This window comes from Protomyctophum bolini (assembly GCF_963924005.1).
Source record: "Protomyctophum bolini genome assembly, chromosome: 18".
NCBI lineage: Eukaryota > Metazoa > Chordata > Actinopteri > Myctophiformes > Myctophidae > Protomyctophum > Protomyctophum bolini.
The window spans coordinates 17,296,898-17,319,650 of record NC_137879.1 but is presented as its reverse complement, the minus strand read 5'-3'; the positions used below and the strand labels follow the sequence as shown (position 1 = coordinate 17,319,650).

Here is a 22,753-nt window from a genome sequence, read left to right as displayed (position 1 = left end):
TGCTCCCGTCTTTATACTGAGGCCGATTATTTCACTCCGGAAATAACCATGAAACATGCTCACACACTCAGATCAGCCAACGCAGGGAAGCTGGAAGTATATACCTCTTCTCTCTTCTGGCTCCAAAACTATATGGAATGCACTTCTCATTGCAATTAGAACTGCATACTCACTCACTGTCTTCTATCTTCCACCTCTTCAGACTCTTCAGAATCTATAGGCTCGACCCCACTGTTGGGCCGTGAGGGTATCGCAAGTGGGTCCCCAAATAATTGGCAAAACTCTAAGATTTTAATGAGAATGTAACACAAATAAAACATTGAACAGGCTGAGAACCAATGATTTTAATCCTTGGATCCTTTTAAGGCTTGAACCTTCCCTATTCTGGCCATATATAGGCAAACATTCTGCCAACAGTAGAACGCATCATGTTCACGATACGACGTGTTGTGAGCTTGTACATCTGCTATTTTGCCTTGTGACACTGTACAAGGGTTCCCAATATGTTCAACCCGTGACCCCGCAAAATAATAATCTAATATTTCAACATTCAATCCTGAGAAGCACTTGGACTTGTATAGGCACTACATTTAGTCGATTCGGCTCTACGTTTGTGAAAATAGACAAACTACAAGCTCACAACAGTTTCTGCCCGACAGCCACGGTTGAAAAGCAGAGATATGTGACACCTGGGGTGGGACCTGAATGGGGACAATGACAGCAGATCACTGGGATGGGACCTTCATGGGGGACAATGACATCAGATCACATGTCACACATATAAGGGACATTTCAACTGGTTGCAACTCATTCACTCCTGGGTCAGCTACAGAGGTAAGACTACTTACAACACAATACAATAATGCATGGATTATTTTCTTGAGTAGCCTACAAGTTAGACAGTTTCACAAGAAGAAGAGGAAGGGAAAAATGGTTGTCATGTACTGCACATGCATGGCACTTCATGTAATTTTGTTTATTTTAGATGCCCATTAGTCACTGCCTCAGCAGAGACTATTCTTTCTGGGGTCAAATTACAATTAAAAAACGTTAAATACAAAATTTAGCAACACAAAAAATAGAAAAACATTTTTAGCAAAAATTAAAATAACAATTAAAGAGCAAATAGCCTACAGTATGCACATGCGAGGACAAAAACAATTAAAACTAGAACTGCACTCTGTCGAGTGCCTACTTGCTTGTGCCTAATGCGCAAGCAGAGCGCGCAAGTACTGTCGACCGCTACAAACTGTCAAAAACTCAGCTTCTCTGTGAAAGAACTTTTGAAATATTGAATTATTAGGTTTAGCTATTTGCTACGTACCTAGTTTTTGAAGGTAAAAAAGTTGTATTGTTAAGTATGGTAAGACTAAGAGACGGCTTTCGATGGTGACGTATGTCGATCAGTGTCGGGTGCATTAAAGGAAATATGTATATTTGTAAGTTGATTAGCGGTATACTGTGGTTACTTTGCGTATGCCCCGTTTGATGCGTATGTATCGTAGCAGCATATGACGTCAGGGTATAACTAGCTCTCAATGATGACGTAATAAAGATGTGGATTAATCGGCTTTCGATGTTCAGCGTCGGGTGGATTAAAGGAAAGGTGAAATGTGGAAAGGCAATGCCTCTATGTATATGTATATGTAATTTGATTAGTGGTATACTGTGGTTACTTGACGTCAGGGTATAACTAGTATAACTCTCAATGATGACGTAATAAAGATGTGGATTAAAGGACCCAATGCCAGAGTGTAATTGGTTTTCGATGGTGATGTAATTATGATATATTTTAGTGTCGGGAGGATTAATGGTAATGCCCCTATGTATACATGTACGTGTACGTACATGTATGTAATCTGACACCACTGCCATATCAAGCGCAAGTAGTCATTACGTCATACGCTGGCACGGCGCATACGCATCAAACATGGACGAAAACTATTACTTGCACGCTCTGCTTGCGCAAGTAACAATTATGTCATAAAGCTTGCAGACATTTCATCATTGGTCTCTGGTCTTTTCTGTCCCAGCTGCACTGTGGTACCATTCACAGGTCTGCTTGTTCCTCCACTTTGACCAAATTGGATCACTGTACGCTGTATATGCTGCAGTTGATTGCTGTAGTTAATTGCTCCACATTGACACATCATTTATCATTGGCATATTTTCATTTACAAATCTATTAGTGATCTCCCTTCCCACATTTGGTTAAGAACAGTCTAAACCTCAGATCAAATGCCTGGCTGTGGTGTGTAGTACCCTCATTTACATCTGAGTAAGGGGGGTACAAAAATGTCTCGCTTTCTTTGGCCCCTGGTCGTGTAACGACCTGGAGACCAGACTCAAATTGGCCTCAAAAATTCCTCTGAGAAGTTTCAAAAGGATCACGTCAGATGTAGCATGTACACTCCAACATTTGCACATGTTCGGACGTGTACCTCTGTGTAGGCCTACATATTTATATATTTCTGTGCATATTGTATACATTGTGTATACTCTATGTAGAACTTTGCCCCTTTCTTCCGTCACTTAAAGTGTATCACTTTGGAGATCTTTGTATTGTATTTGAGGTACTTTGAAGTGTATCATGGATGTACTATATTGTCTGTTTTGTAATGTCATATGTAAATTATGTGTTTTTTTTCTGCCTCTTGGCCAGTTCCCACTTTGTGTCAATGTGTTTTTACTGGTTAAATAACGGTTAAACAAAAATAATAATAAAATCATGTTGTTTTAACAGAGTAGATACAGTATGACATTCATGTTGTATTTGATTTCATTGTGTTGTTTCAGAGTAGATATGGCGTCCATGACGTGGCTTTCCGTGATGGTGGCTGTGCTGTTTGCTCTGATGGAGAGTCAGAGTCATTGTAAGTAAAGTGAAATAAAACGTATCAGGTTTTACTTGATAACCTGATAGGCCTACTCACAATTAAATGCTCATACTCATAGAATGAGGCAAAAAACCCCCCCCAAACACAAGCAATGATCACATAGTGATAATGCGTCAGGTGAAACAGGCACTGTCTCCGTTGTCCCCCTTGTCTTTGTTTTCCCCTCCCTTTCCCCACACTGGCGCTAAAGTAATATATTGAATAACATATAAATGTAGGTTTTAGAAATGTGGGCTAGAATGGTATTGTAGAGAAGTGGACTAGTGAGAGATGAGATTATATTGTCTCTCCTTCATTGCGGGATTGCAGGACTCTGGAGATAGTTACAGTCGTGAATGATCAGCTTCAGTCAGTTTTGTATAGGTCGTACCTGGAGTTGTACATTATGCACAGGGGACTGTGCTGCTGACTTTATATCCATGGTGTTGTTCAGTCGCTTTCCATGTGCGACACAAAAGTACAATGTGTTTGTTTTGGTTAGTATAGCCTACTGCAGGCGCAGCCATGCTGTTTCACATAATCGCGTTGGACAAAACGAAACCAGCTGGACCAACATTAATGGCTTTATAATGCATGTAGGACCCTCATTTTCAAACTGTCCACTCGTCGCAACGGACCCGACGGTATAAAATATGTTGTGAGTGTTCTGTGCGTGTGTGCACTGTGCATAGAGTTACCGTTGGCATGCCGTTGTTTGCTGTGCCATTGGCCAGAGGAGGCAGACGAGGCATCCAATCAGGCTGTCACTATGACTATAGGGATAGACTATGACGAGGTCGTCTAGTTTTCATGAGCTTTCATTAGTCAGGTTTCACCCGACAAAAGTAAATAGCCAATCAACTGTACCAGCTCACATATCTGGTATTTTCACAATATTTACTAAATAGCTATGCCTTGAGTGGGGGATCCCCAGTTCAAGTGATTTGTGGGATCGCGGCCTGAAAAGGTTGAGAACCACTGTACTGTAGATCGGCTATTTTCGGCAACCTTTTTGCCTATTAAACCTTAAATTTATAGAAACAAAGTATTTTTTAGGGGTGAACTACTCCTTTAATATAGGGTTAGGTATATAACGATCCATGTTGTTATTGCAGCTGCACATGCGCTGACATGCTACAACTGCACCAGCATCAAGGAGAACCACCTGTGTGACCAACACTACCAGAAAGAGATACAGTGTGGCATGGGCTTCCCTTTCTGCATCCACATCCATATGAGCATCCCTAAACGTAAGATACAACACAACAACAATAATAACAATAACAATAACAATTATTATTATTATTATTAGTAGTAGTAAAGTATAGTAGTAGTAGTAGTAGTAGTAGCAGTAGTAGTATTGCATTGTATGTATGCATTGTATATGCATGCATTCATGAATGACTGGTTCCATGAGTGTGTGTGTACACATGACATTCAACCAAATGGACCCTTGTCTGTAAGGGTCCAGTTGGTTCCACACTGGACTACACTCCCAGAGTTACAGACCTAAAAACCTGCTATAGCATCAGTCTAGAAACACCATGGTAAATAACAACTGTAGGATAAGTTTAACACCAGAGTAAACAATGAACCTAACTCCTGTCTAAACAACATTCTATTGTTGCTATTTTCAGATGGTGAATATGACGTGCTACGCTGTGCTACGGCTAAGGAGTGTGCGCAACAGTCCACAACCTCCGCAGTCAGCAAGACCTGCTGCAACACTGATCTCTGCAACAAGCTAGAATGACACAGAATGACACATTCCACAGTTTAATCAACGTTTTCATATTTGTTACTGCCCGGCAGACATTTGTTTTGTCTCCGTATTTCAATTTCCTGCTTTTACTCTTTGTCATATGCCATTGTCATGCAGACAAGTAGGGAAAATATAGCAGAATCAGAATTTCAGCTTTATTTTCACATCACAGTTTTACAGGAAAAAAAAAGTGGGTGAAATTTGTTTTTGTGCATAGTTCCCATCGTGTCGTTTTCCCAAGAAAAACAAAGAAGGGGAAGAAGAGAGGGGACGAGGGTAAGATCGAGGCAGGAAAAGAAAGAATAGAAAGTTTGAGCGGTTATACCACAACAGTACAGGTATAGGGTTTTCTTCTGTGTGGGTCTTAGATATTTACAAGCTTTGGTTTTGGCGTCAAAACCTGTTTCGTTGTGAGCTTGCAGATCTGGTACTTTTTAATGTTTTGAGAAATACAGTAAGTAACAGTTTCAGACAAGGTCTCCAGCCGACAGTAACAATCTGTTTGTGGCTTTATTTTGTGCACGACTTATTTACAAGATATTAAATCAATAAAACAACATTATGACAGGCATAAACATGTTGAAAATGTAGTCAATCATCGGGTCCTGGATGAGAAGATATTAAATGATTAATAAAGGACTGAATGATTTGTTAATGGGGCGTTTTTTTTGTTTTGGCTGATCACCCCATAGCGATGATTTGATTGGCTGAGCAAAGTACATATTGAAGATAAAAGTGAGGGCAGAAAAGTGAAGACGGAAAAGTGAGGACGCAAGTTGTGATTGGCCGGAATGAGACGACTCATTGCTAGTGTTATAGAGAGTGTTTGTTCAATAACACTAAACCCAACTTTTGTCACATTAAATATATTAAAGTACAGAAAAATATGGCAATTTGCGGTACTCTTCTTCAATATTCCCCCAAAAAATGAAAAATAGATATCACATATTTAAATGAATATTCATAAAGGAATCTCTCTCTCTATCTCTGTCTCTAAACCCGGGTGATTGGACCAGCTAGGTTAAAAAAAAAGAATGTGGGCAGGGAAACAAACCATACCTTCTATGATGTCACTGAGCATCATGAAGCTACCCAGGCCACCCACCTCAGACATCAGCTAAATGTCAAACATAATGACAAACATAATTGTCCATGGAAAATCACCCAGGTTCAGTGTTCTACTGCAGGGTTTAAATAGCTCTATATTGTATGAATTGATAGAGTGTTTGTTCAGTAACAGTGTTAAATATAGCATATTATTGTAATCATTATCATGAGAGTGACGTGTGTTCGGTAACAGGGTGTCAGGGATCTCCCTGTCTCCACTGGAGAGACAGGGAGATCTGCTTTAAGTGGGGGGATATCGGTCGCGCAACTGGCAACCCACACATTCACATTGGGTGAGGTGACAAATGTTAGACGCTAGGGGGGGGTAGTCGCCACCGTCTAAAAATGAATCCTCTACGCTGCGCGTTGCCTAGGAGACAGGTCCTTCCGGCCCGGGTTGAATCGGAAGAGGAAAAAAGATAAACAACAAAGAAAATTGATTGGATTTCCCAAGTAAACTTAAGGCTCTGTGCAGACTAGTAGACTCCAAGTTGACTTCACAATATCTATTTACCAGGCATGACTCCAACTCCAAGAAAAATGGTAAGTTTTATAATACAAAGACAATGCATTTCCACTGGTCAGGAATCTAATTGTATAGACCAGGGGTTCCCAAACTTTTTTGGACCAGGTACCCCTTTTGGGGTAGATATTTTTCCAGGTACACCCTCATCCTCGCAACACGGATAACAAATAAATGTATACGTCTAAATGTAGACGTTTAAATGTAGACGTCTAAATGTAGACGTCTAAATGTGTACGTCTTCTCTTATGGGGGTCCCTGGCATATCTTTTCAAATGGGGGTCCACGGGCTAAGTAGTGTCAATTTGGGGGTCCTTGACATGAAAAAGTTTGGGAACCACTGCTTTAAACACTTTAGCACTTTATGAACATGAACAAAATATATGGGTCCCCCCTGGAACTCCCTCAGGTACCCCTGGGGGTCCCCGGACCCCACTTTGGGAACCACTGGTATAGACGATGTATATGTGTATGTACACTTGTACTATGTGTGTGTGTGTGTGTGTGTGTGTGTGTGTGTGTGTGTGTGTGTGTGTGTGTGTGAGAGAGAGACAGACGTGTGTAGCCAATCTACAAGCTGACAACATAGCATATCAATGTGGCAGATCAGTCGAGCTTCAGTGTCATAAGTGCAGTGGTGGAAGAAGTACTTAGATTTTCACTCAAGCAGAAGTATTCATACCACATTATAGGAATACTTAAAAGTAAAAGGCTTGCTTATTGTATGGACTATTTCACATTTCTTCTTTTCCTGCTTTTTACAACTTCAACAACGTGGTGTAGTAGTAGTAACTAAAAGCCATCAAATAATCTCTATCTGAGATGTTAAGTGGAGTAGAAGTATAAAATGAAGTAGGCCTGTTACAATTATTACATAATGGTCTAATCAAAATTATTTGATTAGACCATTTCTATGCATGTTGGGGAAAAACACTTCAAACTACTCAATTATTTTGTATTAATATATTATGTTCTAATATTCAATGCCAAAACCACAATTAAAATTGCTAATCGCAATTATCTGTGTGACAATTGATCGTCAACTTAAATTTTGTAATCGTGTCAGCCCCTTAAGTACCCAACAAATGTCAATACTCAACTCAAGTAAATTCAAAGTACCTTGAAATGGTTTTATCTGTATAAGTAGCTATAACTTTCTTCAGTTCAGTATGACTCCCACATGCAATGCAACGTTCAGAATATGAGACGCGTGTTGGCTTTATAACAGTGGTCTTTTCAGACCCCTTAGCTGATAGAGATTTCTTTTTTTTTTAAACTACATATATTGTAAAAAAAAAAGAAGAAGGTAAGGGTGCAATCGAACTAAACAAAAATAATAGATTTTGTTTTAGAGAGTTGGAAATTTTGATTATTGTTTTGCTTTCAAAATGTGAGTTGTAGAGGCTCATGGTTTTAGCAGTTATAGGCATATCCATAACCAAGGACAAAAGTAGAGTATACTCGGGTACGTGCATGCGTTGGGTTTGCTCTGCAGCAGGCTTGGTAAATAGGTCAGAGTCGTATTAAGAGGATGGATGTGAACAGTGGCAGAAAGAGGTTGATGCTGACTGGCCTGCAGGCTGTGCATCTATCACACTGCATGGAGGAGAGAGAGAGAGAGAGAGGGTGGGTTGGTTGGTGGATGTGTGGATGGGTCAACTTTCAGCTCTTGGACCCTATTAAAAATAATCTTTTACAAAAATCCTGTTCATTCAACTTTTGAGTCAATTTGGTTCCAAAATATTGATAATTTAAATGAGGACTCCCTGGAATCCTCCCAAGGACCTGCTGGGGACCCCACGTTGACACTTTGGTTGACACTCATCTTTTACTTTGTCTAATTACAATCTAAAACTTGGCTGAAAAGGTTGTCATTTTACCTGGTGAATTCCCTGATTGGATGTCTGAAATCGGTTTCCCCTGCCTGCCTATATTTTCAGTTTATTACAGAGCGGGAGAATCGGGGAACTGTTATTGGAAAACAAAGAAAACACTATATCAATGATTACTATCTATCACAATATACTGTAGATCTATTTAACAGTTACTATATACAGCTATTTAACACTTAATGTAACTAAACAATATCACTGTCTTACAGCAACTTTAACTGTGCTTGTGTTTAGGACGGTACTTAATATTCCCACAATTTATCAAATTAGAATAGTGCCCGTTGGGCACCAGCCTACTCGGGAATGAGCAAATAATATGTTGAGAACGATGCAAATAGGGAATGCATGGCCCACCCGTCAGAGTACCGAGTTGTGAACTGTCTGTCTGTCTGTACCTTTTGTGCTCATATATGGATATCAAATGTCTATGTCCCTTTCATGCCCAGAGATGATGTTATGATTATATGGCCATGTTGGCATGTCCATAGATATAAGGCATATCAGAGGGATCAGCGGTTCTGAAAAGTGTGCAGTGATAAATGTGATTAATGTCTTAGTGTAGAATGTGTGGAGAATGTCGGGAGTGCAAACTGACTGTGGACAGTGGACTGAGAAGGAATCAAATGGCAGCCTGGCAGGTAGGGAATTCGACAGGTCTGGGGAATTTGCCAAATCAAGCCAAGGCCGGGGTTGCCATCAATTGGCCAGAGCTTTCTCTGGCAGTTCTAGGCGACCGCCTATCCGACAAGACTCGGCGCCATTAGACACGTCACTCCCGCGGGTCACACCGAGTTTGTAAGTCGGACAGTCAACGGTTCTCAAGATACGTGGAATACAGACATCTGTGGGCTATATCTACAATCGGCATATCTTAGGAATCTCTGTACCTACAGATTCTTAAGATGTATACATGTATCGATTTGGAAACCTGCACACCGAAATGGAAAACCTGCATTGTAGCATTTGCTTGTAGCATTTTTCTACAGGACAAAATATTACATTATTTAAGGTAGTGTTTATAGTACAGGACAAAATATTACATTATTTAAGGCGGGTGGGGGGGGTTCTTGGGTACTGTGAGTGGACTAAATAAATGATGGCAGCACTCTCAACCAGTGAGGCTACAGGAAACAGGACAGTAGAGGAATAGCACCGCTGTTGGCCAGAAACCCATCTACATATTTCAACCTTTGTATGGTTTTATGTAAATCAGTGGTTTTCAACCAGTGGTCCGGGGACCACCAGTGGTCCTTGAAGAGGTTCCAGGTGGTTCCCAGCTGCTAAATGATGAAGAGTTGGTAACCAAATGGACCCTTATAGATCTTTAACTCTTGAGAGCGTAAAATGAAACCAAATTACGCTCTCAAGAGTACAAATATTGTTAATTGTTAGTTTGATCGACGTTTGCCTGTTATCTCTCCTATGGTACCAACATCAATACAGCATGGACATATGGACATATTCTTTAGTTTTGGTCTGCAGGGCTACAGTTACAGTAAATGGCATCAAATGGTGGTCCGTGGCTCAAATACAGAATTAATTATGGTCCTTGATATGAAAGGGGTTGAAAACCACTGATGAATGAATGCCCTACTTCATGGCTTAAGTGTTGTGCAAAAAAAGTAAAACAAAAACATCAGAAATAGCACATCTACAAGCTCAAGTATCTTCTTGTGTGCAGACCTTATGTTGCATGGGTATAGTTTTTAAATAAAAGGCATCACTCCGGTACAAGATGAAGAAAATAGACATACATATACACAGACATACAGACATACATAACTCGATGAGGGATCCCAGGACATCATTTAATATCTTGAAACGTTCATAGTTCATGCGAACAATTGTGTTTTTTATCAATTAACCAAACAATTTGTATAAATAAACCAAATGATCAAACCAAACCTGTATATTAAACCTCCACAAAGTGCCTATTATAGCCTATGTCAACAACATTTTACAAAAACCCTGATTTTATCAGTGAATTATAATTCAATTCAGTTAGGCATTGAACAAAACATAATCAGATTTAAAGCAGCACTATGTAATAATGTTTTAATGAATTTTGTCCAATCTATTTGGTAGAGTATGTTAATGCAATATAACGTATACAATTGGGGTGGTTGTATTTTGTCTCCCTGCTCTGCTATTAAGACATTTAGATCATGTCAAAGGTCATGTCTCATTCAATTCAACCCCTGAGCAAGCAGACAAATGTCAGCACATGCATGTCAGCACCGGGTTAAAATCTCGGGGAAAGTTAGATAGTGCAGCTTTAATTCTATCACATCAAAAATAATGCTTCCCTGTTATAATTACAAACAAAGTGCAAAGTAAAGAGTAAAGACACAGACCAATAATACAGTTGAAACAAAAGGCACGGCAAAGTAATCCCACAGCAGCTCAACAAGCAAAAAAAACAAAAAACTCCACTTTGGGGTTACCCCTCACTCCACAAACGGTAACAAAAAGTAGGTCCCAATAATCCATTGGGGAAACTCCACTTCCGGTTTTAGTTGTACTACCTGTAGCCAAGTGACTCACGTGACTGGGCTGTGCCATGACACTTTCATGGGAGCCAAACTACCCGGAAGTTTGGCAGAATGCACTGGAGTCAATGAGAGCTCAGTGACAAGCTCATGAACAAACATTATTTATGAATGACTGAGACCTTTTGTAAAGTAATCACTTCTGGAAAATAACAGGAGACATGTAACACATTATTGTCTGCTGTGTTGCTTTTCGATATGTACACTGTGTAATTGTTATAGCTCGGTATCTAAAGAGCACAAAGTAGACTACCTTTCAGAACGTACCGTATCGCGAAACTTCCCACCATTTCCTGTCTGGCAGCCAAATATCGCGATACTTCGGAGCCAGAAACGATACCTGCTGCTGTTTAGATCCTCACATAAAATTATATACTGTGCACTCTGTGCACAGTATATCATTTTAAGTGATTAGAAAACAACCTGTGATAGCCTATGTCTTTTATATTCCTGAACTGATTATATGACAAAGGTCTCAATTGTTCATAAATAATGTTTGTAATGAGTTGGTCCAGCCGGCTCCATTCACTGCCATGTATTCATATTGCACTTCCGGTGTGAGTTTGGCTCCCATGAAAGTGTCACGGCGCAGCCCAGTCACGTGACCACTTCTCTTCCTTCTCAAAGCGTCCTTGCCTGTTGCTCCACAATAACACAAGGAAGAAATAGCAGCATGCTAATAGCTCAGTGAGGCTACCAGTGTACTGAGCAGAACACAACGAAAAATGCATGAATTGACCAAAAATGTTCTTTGGATTAATTCCAACAACAACAAAAAAGAATCCCGCTTACCATTACTCTGTACTGTACTGTACTGTACTGTACTGTACTGTACTGTACTGTACTGTACTGTACTGTACTGTACTGTACTGTACTGGTCACTTAAGTAAATGTACATAAGTAATTGTACTTAAGTACTGAAATTAAGTACATCATTTCTACTTAAGTAAATGTACAGAATTTCTACAAAATGTGTACTTAAGTACTGACTTGAGTACAAAATTTGTACTAAAAAACAAATTTACTTAAGTAAATGTCCACCTATATGTACTGTACTGTACTGTACTGTACTGTACTGTATCCCAACACCTCTCTCTCCCTCTATGCCACTTATATTGGCTTGCATATTATTGATTGCATTCTGGATGTAACAATAATGTGATTTGGGTGTTTGGCCAGTGCTGTGAACATAAGTTGTGTTTAGACAAAATTGCTTAATACTTAAAACTGCAGTTACTAAAGTGCTCTTAATGTCACAGTGGATCCATCTTGTACAAATGGCACAAAGATTTGTGTTTAGGCTGGTCATGCACCAAGAATAAGTGGCAAAATATATATTAAAGTCTAACTCATGTTGATTAGGTGATGTAATGGTGATGTAAAACAAACGGTGCCAACACAAACATTCAACGCCATTAACAATAAAGAGACAATATGACGTAAATGTCACTTCATTGTCAATGCGTTTACTAAACAAACTTTGAACTAAAGACAAACATTAAACCTGTGTATAGGAGCGGCTAGCACCCCTCAAAAATAGCAGCACATCTAAAACCCATTTATCGGAATTCCCCAAACACAATAGACTTGACTTGGACCATTGATATTGGACCATCCTGACTGACTTGTCAAGGTTTTCATCAGAATAGCTGGGGACACTGATTGAATGAATGCAGAAATGCTGTACTTTTTCAAATGATTAGCACATTGGAATGTGCTACACTTACATCAAACGTTTCAGGCCGTGACCCCCAAAATATCATATTTGAACTGGATACAGTTTTGCATGTGTCTATGAGGTGACAGTACTTCATTAGACACCCTGGAGTCGTTTTTATGGGCAATGGTGTATTAACTTTATATTTAGGGTTTCTTCCTGGAGGCTGAACCCTTGACAGTCAAACGGGCCAATGAAATAAACAGTAATATAGTGACATCACACTATCAGCCCCTCCCCTAACCCCTCCCCCTTTATCATACAACTACAGCTGTGGGTGCGGCTTCAGTTCAGGTGAATCTCCACCCATCACCACCCACCAGGCAAACCAGGCATACTTAATGAAGTGGTGGGCAATGGGCATGTCCACATAAAAGCATGATTTATAAAATACTGTACACTTTTTGGAAAAAGTTCTTCCTCCTTATATTATATAATACCTGATAATCATGTTTTAGGGTGGAAAAAAATCAGTCACCAGAAAAAAGGACGGGTGTATATGAAGGGGGCTGGGCATCTAAAATGAATATCAAATATCTGCTGAAACGACCAACAGTCTGGGGTGTTCACATAAGCCAGAGTAGTAGTTTTTAAAATGCTACTGTGTTTTTGGCCTGTTTGCCAGCGTGAGTGCAAGAAGTTACACACTCCATGAAGCCTTGGAATCATGGAGATTTGTTAGTTGTCATCGCATTCCTAAGCCAATTACCGGCGAAGTCTCCGCTAGGAGACGCAAAGAGTCTCCATTGAGTCTCCTATTGACCCATTACCCGGTCATCAAATTATTGACAAAAACTAATCTCCATGAATTCAAGGCTTCATGGAGTGTAATTGATGGAATTGTTGGGGTTTTTGGGTGAACTACTCCTTTGAGCCTCCAGCTCCATACCTTTTGTTTGCGCCTCAGTCACAATCCAGCCTATGACACCAGTGTGCCTTTGTGTGGCCGTCTCTATTGACTTTTAGTGTGATTATTCATGCATGTTTTTAGCGGGTGACACTGATACAGAAAAGCACAATACATATTACCTTATATTATATATTTATGTTTTGTCATGAGTGAGTATGATAGCCTTATGTTTCGTTAGCTGCCTTTCTGATCATAGTGACGTATTACTGACGTATTGTTTATTGCGGTGTATTCACACATAGAAGACAGAACCGCTGAATCTACATTTTTCATTAGTTTATGCTTTGCCCTGCTTTATTGTACTTGAGTGACAAGCTCACAACGTATCGTTATGTGACGTCTTGCATGTTTTTGTGTAGCAGATTTGGGTTTTGAGTGGTATAGTGTATACCATACCCTGATATAATGTCTGCTGAGATATACTTTTCTGATCACAGATTGGATATCAAAGTGACCCTAGTGCTGTTTTATTTTTGATTAGAAGTTGGTTATCCTATAGCACTGTCCATGGTGCTGATGTGTGGATATTGTGTGGCGCTGTCCATGTGTGGTTTATTGCAGGTTAATTTTGGACCATGATGTCCATAGTATTACTTGCGTGCTCCAGTGCTAAATCTGCCTCTAGGCATCTTACTGTATACTGTAGATCCTCTGCCCCATTAGCCTACAGTTGTTCATTTCACAGACTTGATTAAAGCGTCTTCTCCAATGCAGCTCTGGAACACTTTGTCTCTTTGCATTAGGTCCCCTTCTATTGACACATTTAAATCTCATACAGAGCTTATGGATCTGCAATAAAGTGCATTTTTTAATCTGTTTTTATTATTTTTAATAGTCAATATTTGTACTGACTTGACTTGTTGATGTAAGCCTTGGCCTATATTTCAACAACTTTGTTAACAAAATACTTATAACCACGTAAAACACTTCATAGTTTGGTGTAGGCATATGTCTAATACCAAACAAAAGCCGATCTACAAGCTCACAACACGCCACGTTTAAACTAATATTTGTCTTTTTTCTTCTTTTTGTAATAAAGAGATAAAGATAAATCTTAAGACAGAGCATTACTGTATTTTTATGCATTGTTGTCTTTGATTCATTTCTTTTTAAGGTTATATGTATTGAGTTGCACCTGACACTAGACAGCCTCACACACAAAGACTAATTACCCATATATTCTGGGGGAATTAAAAGGCGAACAGGCTCAACACAAAGTCATTTGGATGCAGGATTTCTTGAGATTTGGGTGGACAAAACCATGTACAATACAGCTTGCTGAATATTGTTGGCATTGGGCAGAGACCTTGGTTCACCATCTTTCAACTTGTTGTGTGTAAAATAGATGCCCTAATTCATTGCCAAGAGTGTCACGCAAAAGTACAGAACATTGCCAATCTATGAACGCACAACGCATCTCGATGTGATCAATTAAAATTAGCTTTTTTGCAATGTGTGTCTTTGGGTTTTAGAATGAAAACCATAAACCAATTAGAAGTATTAACAAGAGCTTGTTGTGACTAAATAATGACTACATTGATAATTGGATCCATTGGGACACAGGTAACGTTTTTCCATTTCCAGAAAAGTATCAAGGTTTCCACCCGACAGCGATGATCTTCTCACTCTCGTACTAGTGAGGAGTTGAGGCATCATCTCATCTAACCACGCGTCTCGGATTCCCGTTGGATGCAACGGGAATCCTCTGGCACGTCATTCAATGTCCCAGTAGTCACGCCCCAATGGAAGACGGAGGTGCTGTCCACTAAAAACATTTAACCACTTGAATGAAGAGATTTGAATGAAGAGATTTGGTGTACACAAAAATAAAAATAAAATAGCGGTCCGACCTGAGTTGCAATTCAGGTCTGTTTCACTTAGAGGGTTTAAGTGGTTGAAACAAGGCAGGTGCGCAGTCAGATGTGGATTGAGTTTAATTGAGGCCCATGCAAAGTCCGGTTCTGCCGGCTCAGTGGCGTTCCAGTTGCATAGCGATAAGGCTTGGAATCGTAAATCACGCATTCCCTGTCGGTTTGCGCCTCCACATGGCGTGACCTATGGAATGACCTATGTTCCCCAAAGACCAAAAGGGTTTAAGTCAAGTCATGCGCCACCACAGGACCGAATCCCATTGCGTCGACGTCTGATGCAGGGGAGTTCCGTCATGTCAACCCAGCTCTATGCAAAACAGCTATAAGGGGGCCTTTGGAACCCCCTTAAGGAACCACGAGGGTCCCTGGACCACACGTTTACCATGCCCACTGGTGTAATAAAGTGTTTCGAGTCAGCCAACATGACAAAATATCAGCACCCTGACTCTGTTTGACCTGACTGGAACAGAGCCTTCTTTAGCATCATTAACACCTGTGAAGGAAGCATGGAAGAGGCCCAATGTCTTTCCAATATGGCTGCTGTGCATAGAGCCTATAGATCAAATCATTTCGCAACTCATCACGCAAATCGACGCAACGAGGCGTGAGGATCCGTCGACCTTATACGGCGGTTTCATTCCTCCAAGGTCCGGTCCGTACGTTCCCGGCGGAGTCGGAGCTGAACATGAAGTCCTCCTGCAGGCTGCCGTTCCTGCTGATGGTGTTGCGTCTGCTCAGAGCACGGTGGGGGCGGGGCAGAGTACACGTGGGATAAACGCCCTGCTCCTCCTCTAGGGGGCGGGGCACAGTACACCTGGGATAAGCGCCCTGCTCCTCCTCTAGGGGGCGGGGCACAGTACACCTGGGATAAGCGCTCTGCTCCTCCTCTAGGGGGCGGGGCACAGAACACCTGGGATAAGCGCCCTGCTCCTCCTCTAGGGGGCGTGGCACAGTACACCTGGGATAAGCACCCTGCTCCTCCTCTAGGGGGCGGGGCACAGTACACCTGGGATAAGCGCCCTGCTCCTCCTCTAGGGGGCGTGGCACAGAACACCTGGGATAAGCGCCCTGCTCCTCCTCTAGGGGGCGTGGCACAGTACACCTGGGATAAGCACCCTGCTCCTCTTCTAGGGGGGGGCGGGGCAGAGTACACCTGGGATAAGCACCCTGCTCCTCTTCTAAGGAGGGGCGGGGCAGAGTACACCTGGGATAAGCACCCTGCTCCTCCTCTAGGGGGCGGGGCAGAGTACACCTGGGATAAGCGCCCTGCTCCTCCTCTAGGGGGCGGGGCAGAGTACATCTGGGATAAGCGCCCTGCTCCTCATCCGGACACAGCATGTCATCCTCCTCTTCATCGTCCATCTTCGCGCTGCAACCATACGTCTCGGGGACCAGGTGACGCTGTGCTACGAACGGCTCTGATATTTCTCGCCGACTTATTGTGGTGATGAGCGGCTCGGTTTTCGGAGTGCCGTACAGACGCCGCTCGCAGGTGTGTCCCTCCTGCGAAGGCATGAAGTGCGTGCTGTGGCAGGAAATTGTGTCGGCGTGCACACTGCGCGCCAGCAGGTCCTGGCAGGAACCGACGGGGTCCATGGCGCTGTGGCAGGAGCTCTGGCGCCGCAGCAGGCCGCCGTGCTTATCCGGGAGAGGGCTGGGACACGCCATGTGCGCCCGCATCGTCCACGGCACGTCGCAGCCGCCGGCCCGGCTCCCGTCCGGCGCCTGGGGGCTGTGGCACGCCATCTCCGCCAGGCCTCCACGTACGCTGTTGGGGCTGTCCAGGTGCGAGCCGTAGCCGCAGCCGCCGCCTCCGTCCATGCTGATGGAGGTCATGTGGCCGTGGACGTCGCGGAGGCAGGGGCGGGGCCGGTTGAAGGAGCGGGACTTGTTCCGGTCTTTGAGGCAGCTCTGCAGGGGGAGCGGCGGCCGAGGCAGATCGTCGTGGAGAGACTGTGGCCGAGGGGAGGCGGCGCGGGACACGCAGCACGGGCCGACGGGAGTCATCGGCCGCGGGGGCAGAGGTGGCATAGGGGGCAGAGGGGGGCTTTTGGAGGATATGTGGTGGGTGTGGCCCAGCTGAGGAGACAGCAGAGGCTGTTTGCCCGAGCAGGGGGAGTCCAGGTAGTGCTGTGGCGGCTGGGAGTGGACCACCCTCTGTCCGCCGCTGCACGCCGGCCCGCTCCGCTCCTCCGACTTGGACGAGCAGCAGGACCACCAGCGTGTCCAGACGTCGTCCCGCTTGGCACAGTGCTGGATGAGCAGGAAGAGCCCCAGTGTGACGCAGGAGGCACCGTACAGGCAGCTGAACACCATGTCCAGGAAGTGGCCCTGGGTGATGGCGAAAGCCCCCAAGGCCCAGGTGGCCAGGAACAGGAGCAGGGTGGCGGCGGTGGTCCGCAGCTGGGCTATAAACGAGTGCTCGTTGGCCAAGACCGACATGCCGGTAGCGGTGGCGTCCCCGTGGGGCTCGCCGTGGCAGTGTCGCTCTTTGTCCTTGCTCACGATGATGCGCACTTCATACTTCCGCTCCGGATGGCACTTTAGCTTGATGTAGGTGCACAGGAAGTAGATGGACATCACCAGCACCAGGAGTGCCACGGGGCCGTAGAAAGCCCCCAGGCTGGGCTGCCATGCCATCCAGCAACTGAGACAGACAGACAGACAGACAGACATTATAAGATGCCAACATTTCTGTCTACTCACTCATTGGTGGGCTACTGGGCTAAGGACAGTTCAGAAACCTGCCAACCAGTGACATCCTCGATGGGGATTCTAACTGCTTTATCTTCCTGTAAAGATTAGCATGCTGAGATAGAAGCCATTGTTCTTGCATTATTTCATAAAAAAATGGCCGTTGTGTGAATATAATATACTGTGTAAGGTTATAGATTCACAGCCAGGAAACTGAATTCCTGGCCACCTTCTTGTGTTACAGGTAAACGGACCGGTGCCGGTCCACGCACCGGTGGTTGGGAACCCCTGCTTTAACCAACATATACTTACTAAAGAGCCTCATCTGTGCTTCCATAATTATTCAGACCGAATGCTGCAGTCACGGCAACAACGATGAGTGGAACGCCATTACTGAACACATAGAACCTGCAAGACACGACCATGAGAGGAATGAACATTACTCATTACTCATAACATAAGAAAAAAGGAACAATATACATTTAAAACCGTTTTCCTGTATTGTTTTACTCTTACCTGAGTACAGCGGACTTGGTTTGAGTAGGGGGGCGGGACACATCCCTACAGATGTTCCTGGCGGTCAACAGCAGCCACAGCATGGTGGACAACGATGCATAGTGGATGATAACTCCAACCTGACATGGTGGCACAGCATGACAACATGAAAACACAACATGACAGCATGATTCTAAACATATGGGCTGGGACCCACAAGGGGGATCCCCATGTCATTTTGGAGTGGTCCCCAGATGACAGTAAAGTTACAATTACAATTTTTAAAATAAATAAATACATTTTTAATACCTAACAAAATAAAAGAAAGTATACTGGTAACATTGGTCAAATTGTCAAATAATATAAGAAAGATGCAAACATTGTGAAAGTAACGGATCTACAAGCTCACAGTCACAACAAGAATCTGAACCTCAACCTAGACTGACCTTTGGGGAAGGGATGTAGAGGGTTGTGAAGGGTAGAGGCTTAACTATTTCATAGAGGCTGTACATTGTAGCCTATAAAACAGTGCTCAGGTATCCGATCAATACACACACATATATATATATATATATATATATATATATATATATATATATATATATATATATATATATATATATATATATATATATATATATATATATATATTTTTTTTTTTTTTAATATATATATAACTACTGTAGCTTGTGTTTGTTTCCCATTGACACTACATTAATTTGTGTTACCATAACAGACATTTTTGGCCACATTCTGTATTTTGTCATCTGTATCAAATGTCATGCTTTTATCCGCCATGTAAGGATTTTTTCACGTAATCCCCCCATGTATTATTACTACCACCATGTTGTTATACCCTTTCCGTAACTAACTAGAAATAGCATATCCACAAGCTCACAATGCGTCACATTGTACATCAGCTATTCCCACATTTTTTAAACGTCTTTAAAATGAACACACAGTTGTACCAGATTGCACATGGAGGACAGTTGCTACTTGCTAGTATCATATGTACCAGAGTGCACAGTGGAGGACAGTTGATCTGGTTGATGCCGGCAGCGAATGTGCTGAACGTCACGCCCATGTGGAACAGGAAGTTCACCAGGGTGTGCCAGCCATCCCTGTTGATGCGAATAGACCTGAAAGTGACATACAATACAACTTCACTTACTGTAGACTACATCTGAAATATACCTCTGATTGATTGATTGATTCACTCATTAATTCATTGAATCCATCCATCCATTCATTCATTCATTCAGGACAGTCTATGGCTATGACATGTGGGGATATTCTCAGGTCGGGACACCAATCCTATCCAATCCGGAGAGAGAAAGGGGATAAACTATAGTGAAATTGGAATGTCATGACAAATGAGTAAATACAATTGGAACTGAAAACTATGAAAGTTAAGTTGATCAATGGGTTCTCTCTCCTGATTGGATGAAATTGACAACCCACCTGAAAATGCATTTTCTGAAAGAGATGGGGAGACCCTTGTTATTGAACAAACACACTGTCTATAGCAATGGTTACTATATACTACTATTACCACTACTTAAAAACATCACACTCGTGAAGTGAGGGCCACTCTTATATATAACCATACATCATCATACGTCACATTCCGTGCTCAGCCATTCAAATCATCAAGAAATGTCATTCTGGCCAATCACTTTTCTTAAATCCCTTTATTTTAGATTGTTTTTTAGTAATAGTACAGCATAAACATTACAGAGACTTTAGTTGTCACTGTACAATACTTTAAAACAGTTGTCATGTTGCACACATGCCTAAAATTGCTGATATTTGCACCGCCCTTGTTGAAAACAATGTATTTCAAACTCCAGCTTGTCACTCTCCAGGCTGCATGAACAGCGCTCGAGCACTCCGTTTTCTGCCCCCTCAATGACGTAACTCTGTCTTACTCTATGGCCCTGGTCCTACTCCTCCCGCCCAACACTCCCCGGCCGGCTTCCCTCCTCTGAACACAGGCAAATTGTGTTTGTGTACACCCGACAAGGATGGTTGCACCACGATCTATTCAAACCCACAAACTCTGTGGGCAGGGACTTTACCACTGCACCACCAGAGCGCCCACTACTTTTTGAGGGGTCCACTTCATATAGATCTATATGAAGATTATACGTCATATGGCAGCAAAGTCTATGGGATTTTTAATGTTGGGTGCCAGCCAAGTCTATGGACTATAATATTTGTTTAGAGCACTTATGACATAAATCGTTTGCCAGCAAAGTCTATGGACGTTAGTGTTTGTTTAGGGCACTAAATGACGACGTAAGACGTCATGTGGCCGATATAAATACAAAGGACACCCCTCACTTCCCACAAGTGTGAATTAAAAAAACCCCACTTTATTTCACCGTCACATTTGGAAGTGTACACCCTATGACGTCATACGTCATTGTTTGGCGTCATTGGCTGTACTCTGCACCCTACGACATAGGGTAATTTTGCCCACGATATATATATAAGATCTTCTCACTTTACCACAGCATTTAGGCTAGAAATTGCCAATGGTTCCCTTCAGCCAGTGAAGCCATGGATTCACCGACGTTCGTCAAATAGTGAATCTACAAGCTCACAATGTGTCGCGGCACGGCAGCTCATGAGCCTGCCGATATGACACGTCTGCTGAATGTCTGTCTATTTTCACCAAGTCGTCGCCAATTTTCACCAGGTCTTAGTCAGTTTTCGCCTCACCTTCGGCAATTTTCGCTGATGGTTCGTGCATTTTCGCCGATAGTTCGCCTCTTTTCGCCGAGCGCTCGTCTGTTTTCGCCGAACGTTCGCCTATTTTCGCTGAAAGTCCGCCTACTTTCACCGAATGTCCGTCTGTTTTCACCCATTGTCCGCCTGTCTTCACCAAACATTCGGCTATTTTCTCCAAACATTAGGCTATTCTCTCCAAACGTTCGACTATTTTCGCCAACTGTCTGTCTGTTTTCACAGAACGATCACCCGTTTTCATCCAATTTTACTCTATTCTCGCCAAACATTGTCCTATTCTCAAAGAATGTCCGTATAGTATGACATGCCCTGAATTGCGATGCTAGATCTCATGTGGTGATTGTTGAGTTTTGTCTTCCAGAACAGTGGTTCTCAACCTTTTCAGGCCATGACCCTAAATAATCATATAATCATATTTGAACTGGGGACCCCCAACCCTGACAAGCGTGCACATGTTGGATTTGAGGCCTTACATTTTATTTGACTCGGTTCTACAGATAAATACCGGTATTGTAAAAATTGTAGATCTACAAGTTTAACAATTTTTTTCCTCTTATATTATTTGACAATCTTGTTTGTTTTTATAGTTGATTGTTGATTACTTTTGATGCAGTAATGTACTGCATCAAAAGTACTGGTGAGTTCTGTTCTCTATCTAGAACATCTATTCTCAAAGTCTCTCAAAGCCAATTCTATGGACATGTGATGTTTATTTAGAGGACTTTAATGTTTGTTTAGGGCAGTTATGATGCAATTTGTTTGTCAGCCAAGTCTATGGACAGTAAATGACAACGTAAGATGTCACCTGGCTGATATACTGTATATATACTGCCCTTGCTGCCCTCCTCACTTCACATGAGTGTGATTTTTGTTAAATCTTTTTTTTTGGTCCATCTGGTTGAATTTGTACATTTGCAGAGTTACAGACCCCAAATTAACCCTCATGGGTCAATGTGGTGACACAGTGTCACCACATTGACCTGACAACATGTATACACTCAGACATATACAGATCCCTGGGGGAACTACCTGTGGTGCACAATGTAGGTGAGGATGGACTACCTGTGGTGCACAATGTAGGTGAGGATGGAGACCAGCAGACATAGTAGCATGACCGCCGTGCAGGCGTACACCACAGGATGCAGGTAGTCCCCTGGGTATGGCGGGAAGGACAGCACTCGCTTCAAATCCTGAAAAACATTCAAAGTCGCAACGCAATTCAAAACTCAATTCACATATCCCTGGCCTGAACCTTTCCCTGTGGATCTGCCATGTGGGTTTTCTTGAACTGTACACTTTCTGCTTCATGTGTTTGTTTGTTTCACCTTACCTAATCATGCACGTAGACATACTGTACCTGCTGCTTCTACTGACGTGTTACCACATTCACACCTTATGCTAATCGTCTTGTACATATTGTATCTGCTGCTGTGCTATGCGTAGATGTATATATACATGGCACATTAGACATTTAGAGGTTAGAGTTATTAACACTTACTGCTTTTGCCTTAGAGTTAAAAATGGCAATACATCAATATGTCATTCCATGTGTATGTGTGTGTGTGTGTGTGTGTGTGTGTGTGCTCGTGCGTGCGCGTGTGTTTAT

General features: G+C 42.5%; 2 protein-coding genes across 3 annotated transcripts; one reads left to right on the top strand and one right to left on the bottom strand.

Annotated features, from left to right (window-relative positions):
* Positions 1 to 735: 735 nt before the first annotated feature.
* Positions 736 to 5,019, top strand: LOC308332703 (uncharacterized protein). 2 transcript variants are annotated; one of them, XM_080788723.1, is made up of 4 exons: positions 736 to 834; positions 2,797 to 2,873; positions 3,992 to 4,126; positions 4,514 to 5,019. In XM_080788723.1, the coding sequence occupies exons 2-4, from the start codon at positions 2,804 to 2,806 to the stop codon at positions 4,627 to 4,629; spliced, it is 321 nt and encodes a 106-aa protein (XP_080644849.1). In that variant the 5' UTR covers positions 736 to 834; positions 2,797 to 2,803; the 3' UTR covers positions 4,630 to 5,019. The 2 variants fall into 2 exon arrangements, with proteins under 2 accessions (XP_080644849.1, XP_080644850.1); XM_080788724.1 differs by having other exon boundaries at positions 740 to 834; positions 2,802 to 2,873.
* A 10,809-nt stretch (positions 5,020 to 15,828) lies between these two features.
* adgra1a (adhesion G protein-coupled receptor A1a) lies at positions 15,829 to 22,331 on the bottom strand (the record flags this gene model as incomplete). Its single annotated transcript, XM_080790016.1, has 5 exons — positions 22,210 to 22,331; positions 19,412 to 19,535; positions 18,418 to 18,536; positions 18,214 to 18,309; positions 15,829 to 17,854 (listed from the first exon to the last, which is right to left on the bottom strand). Exons 1-5 carry the CDS (start codon positions 22,257 to 22,259, stop codon positions 15,829 to 15,831), a joined length of 2,415 nt encoding a protein of 804 aa, XP_080646142.1. The 5' UTR covers positions 22,260 to 22,331.
* Between the last annotated feature and the right edge of the window lie 422 nt (positions 22,332 to 22,753).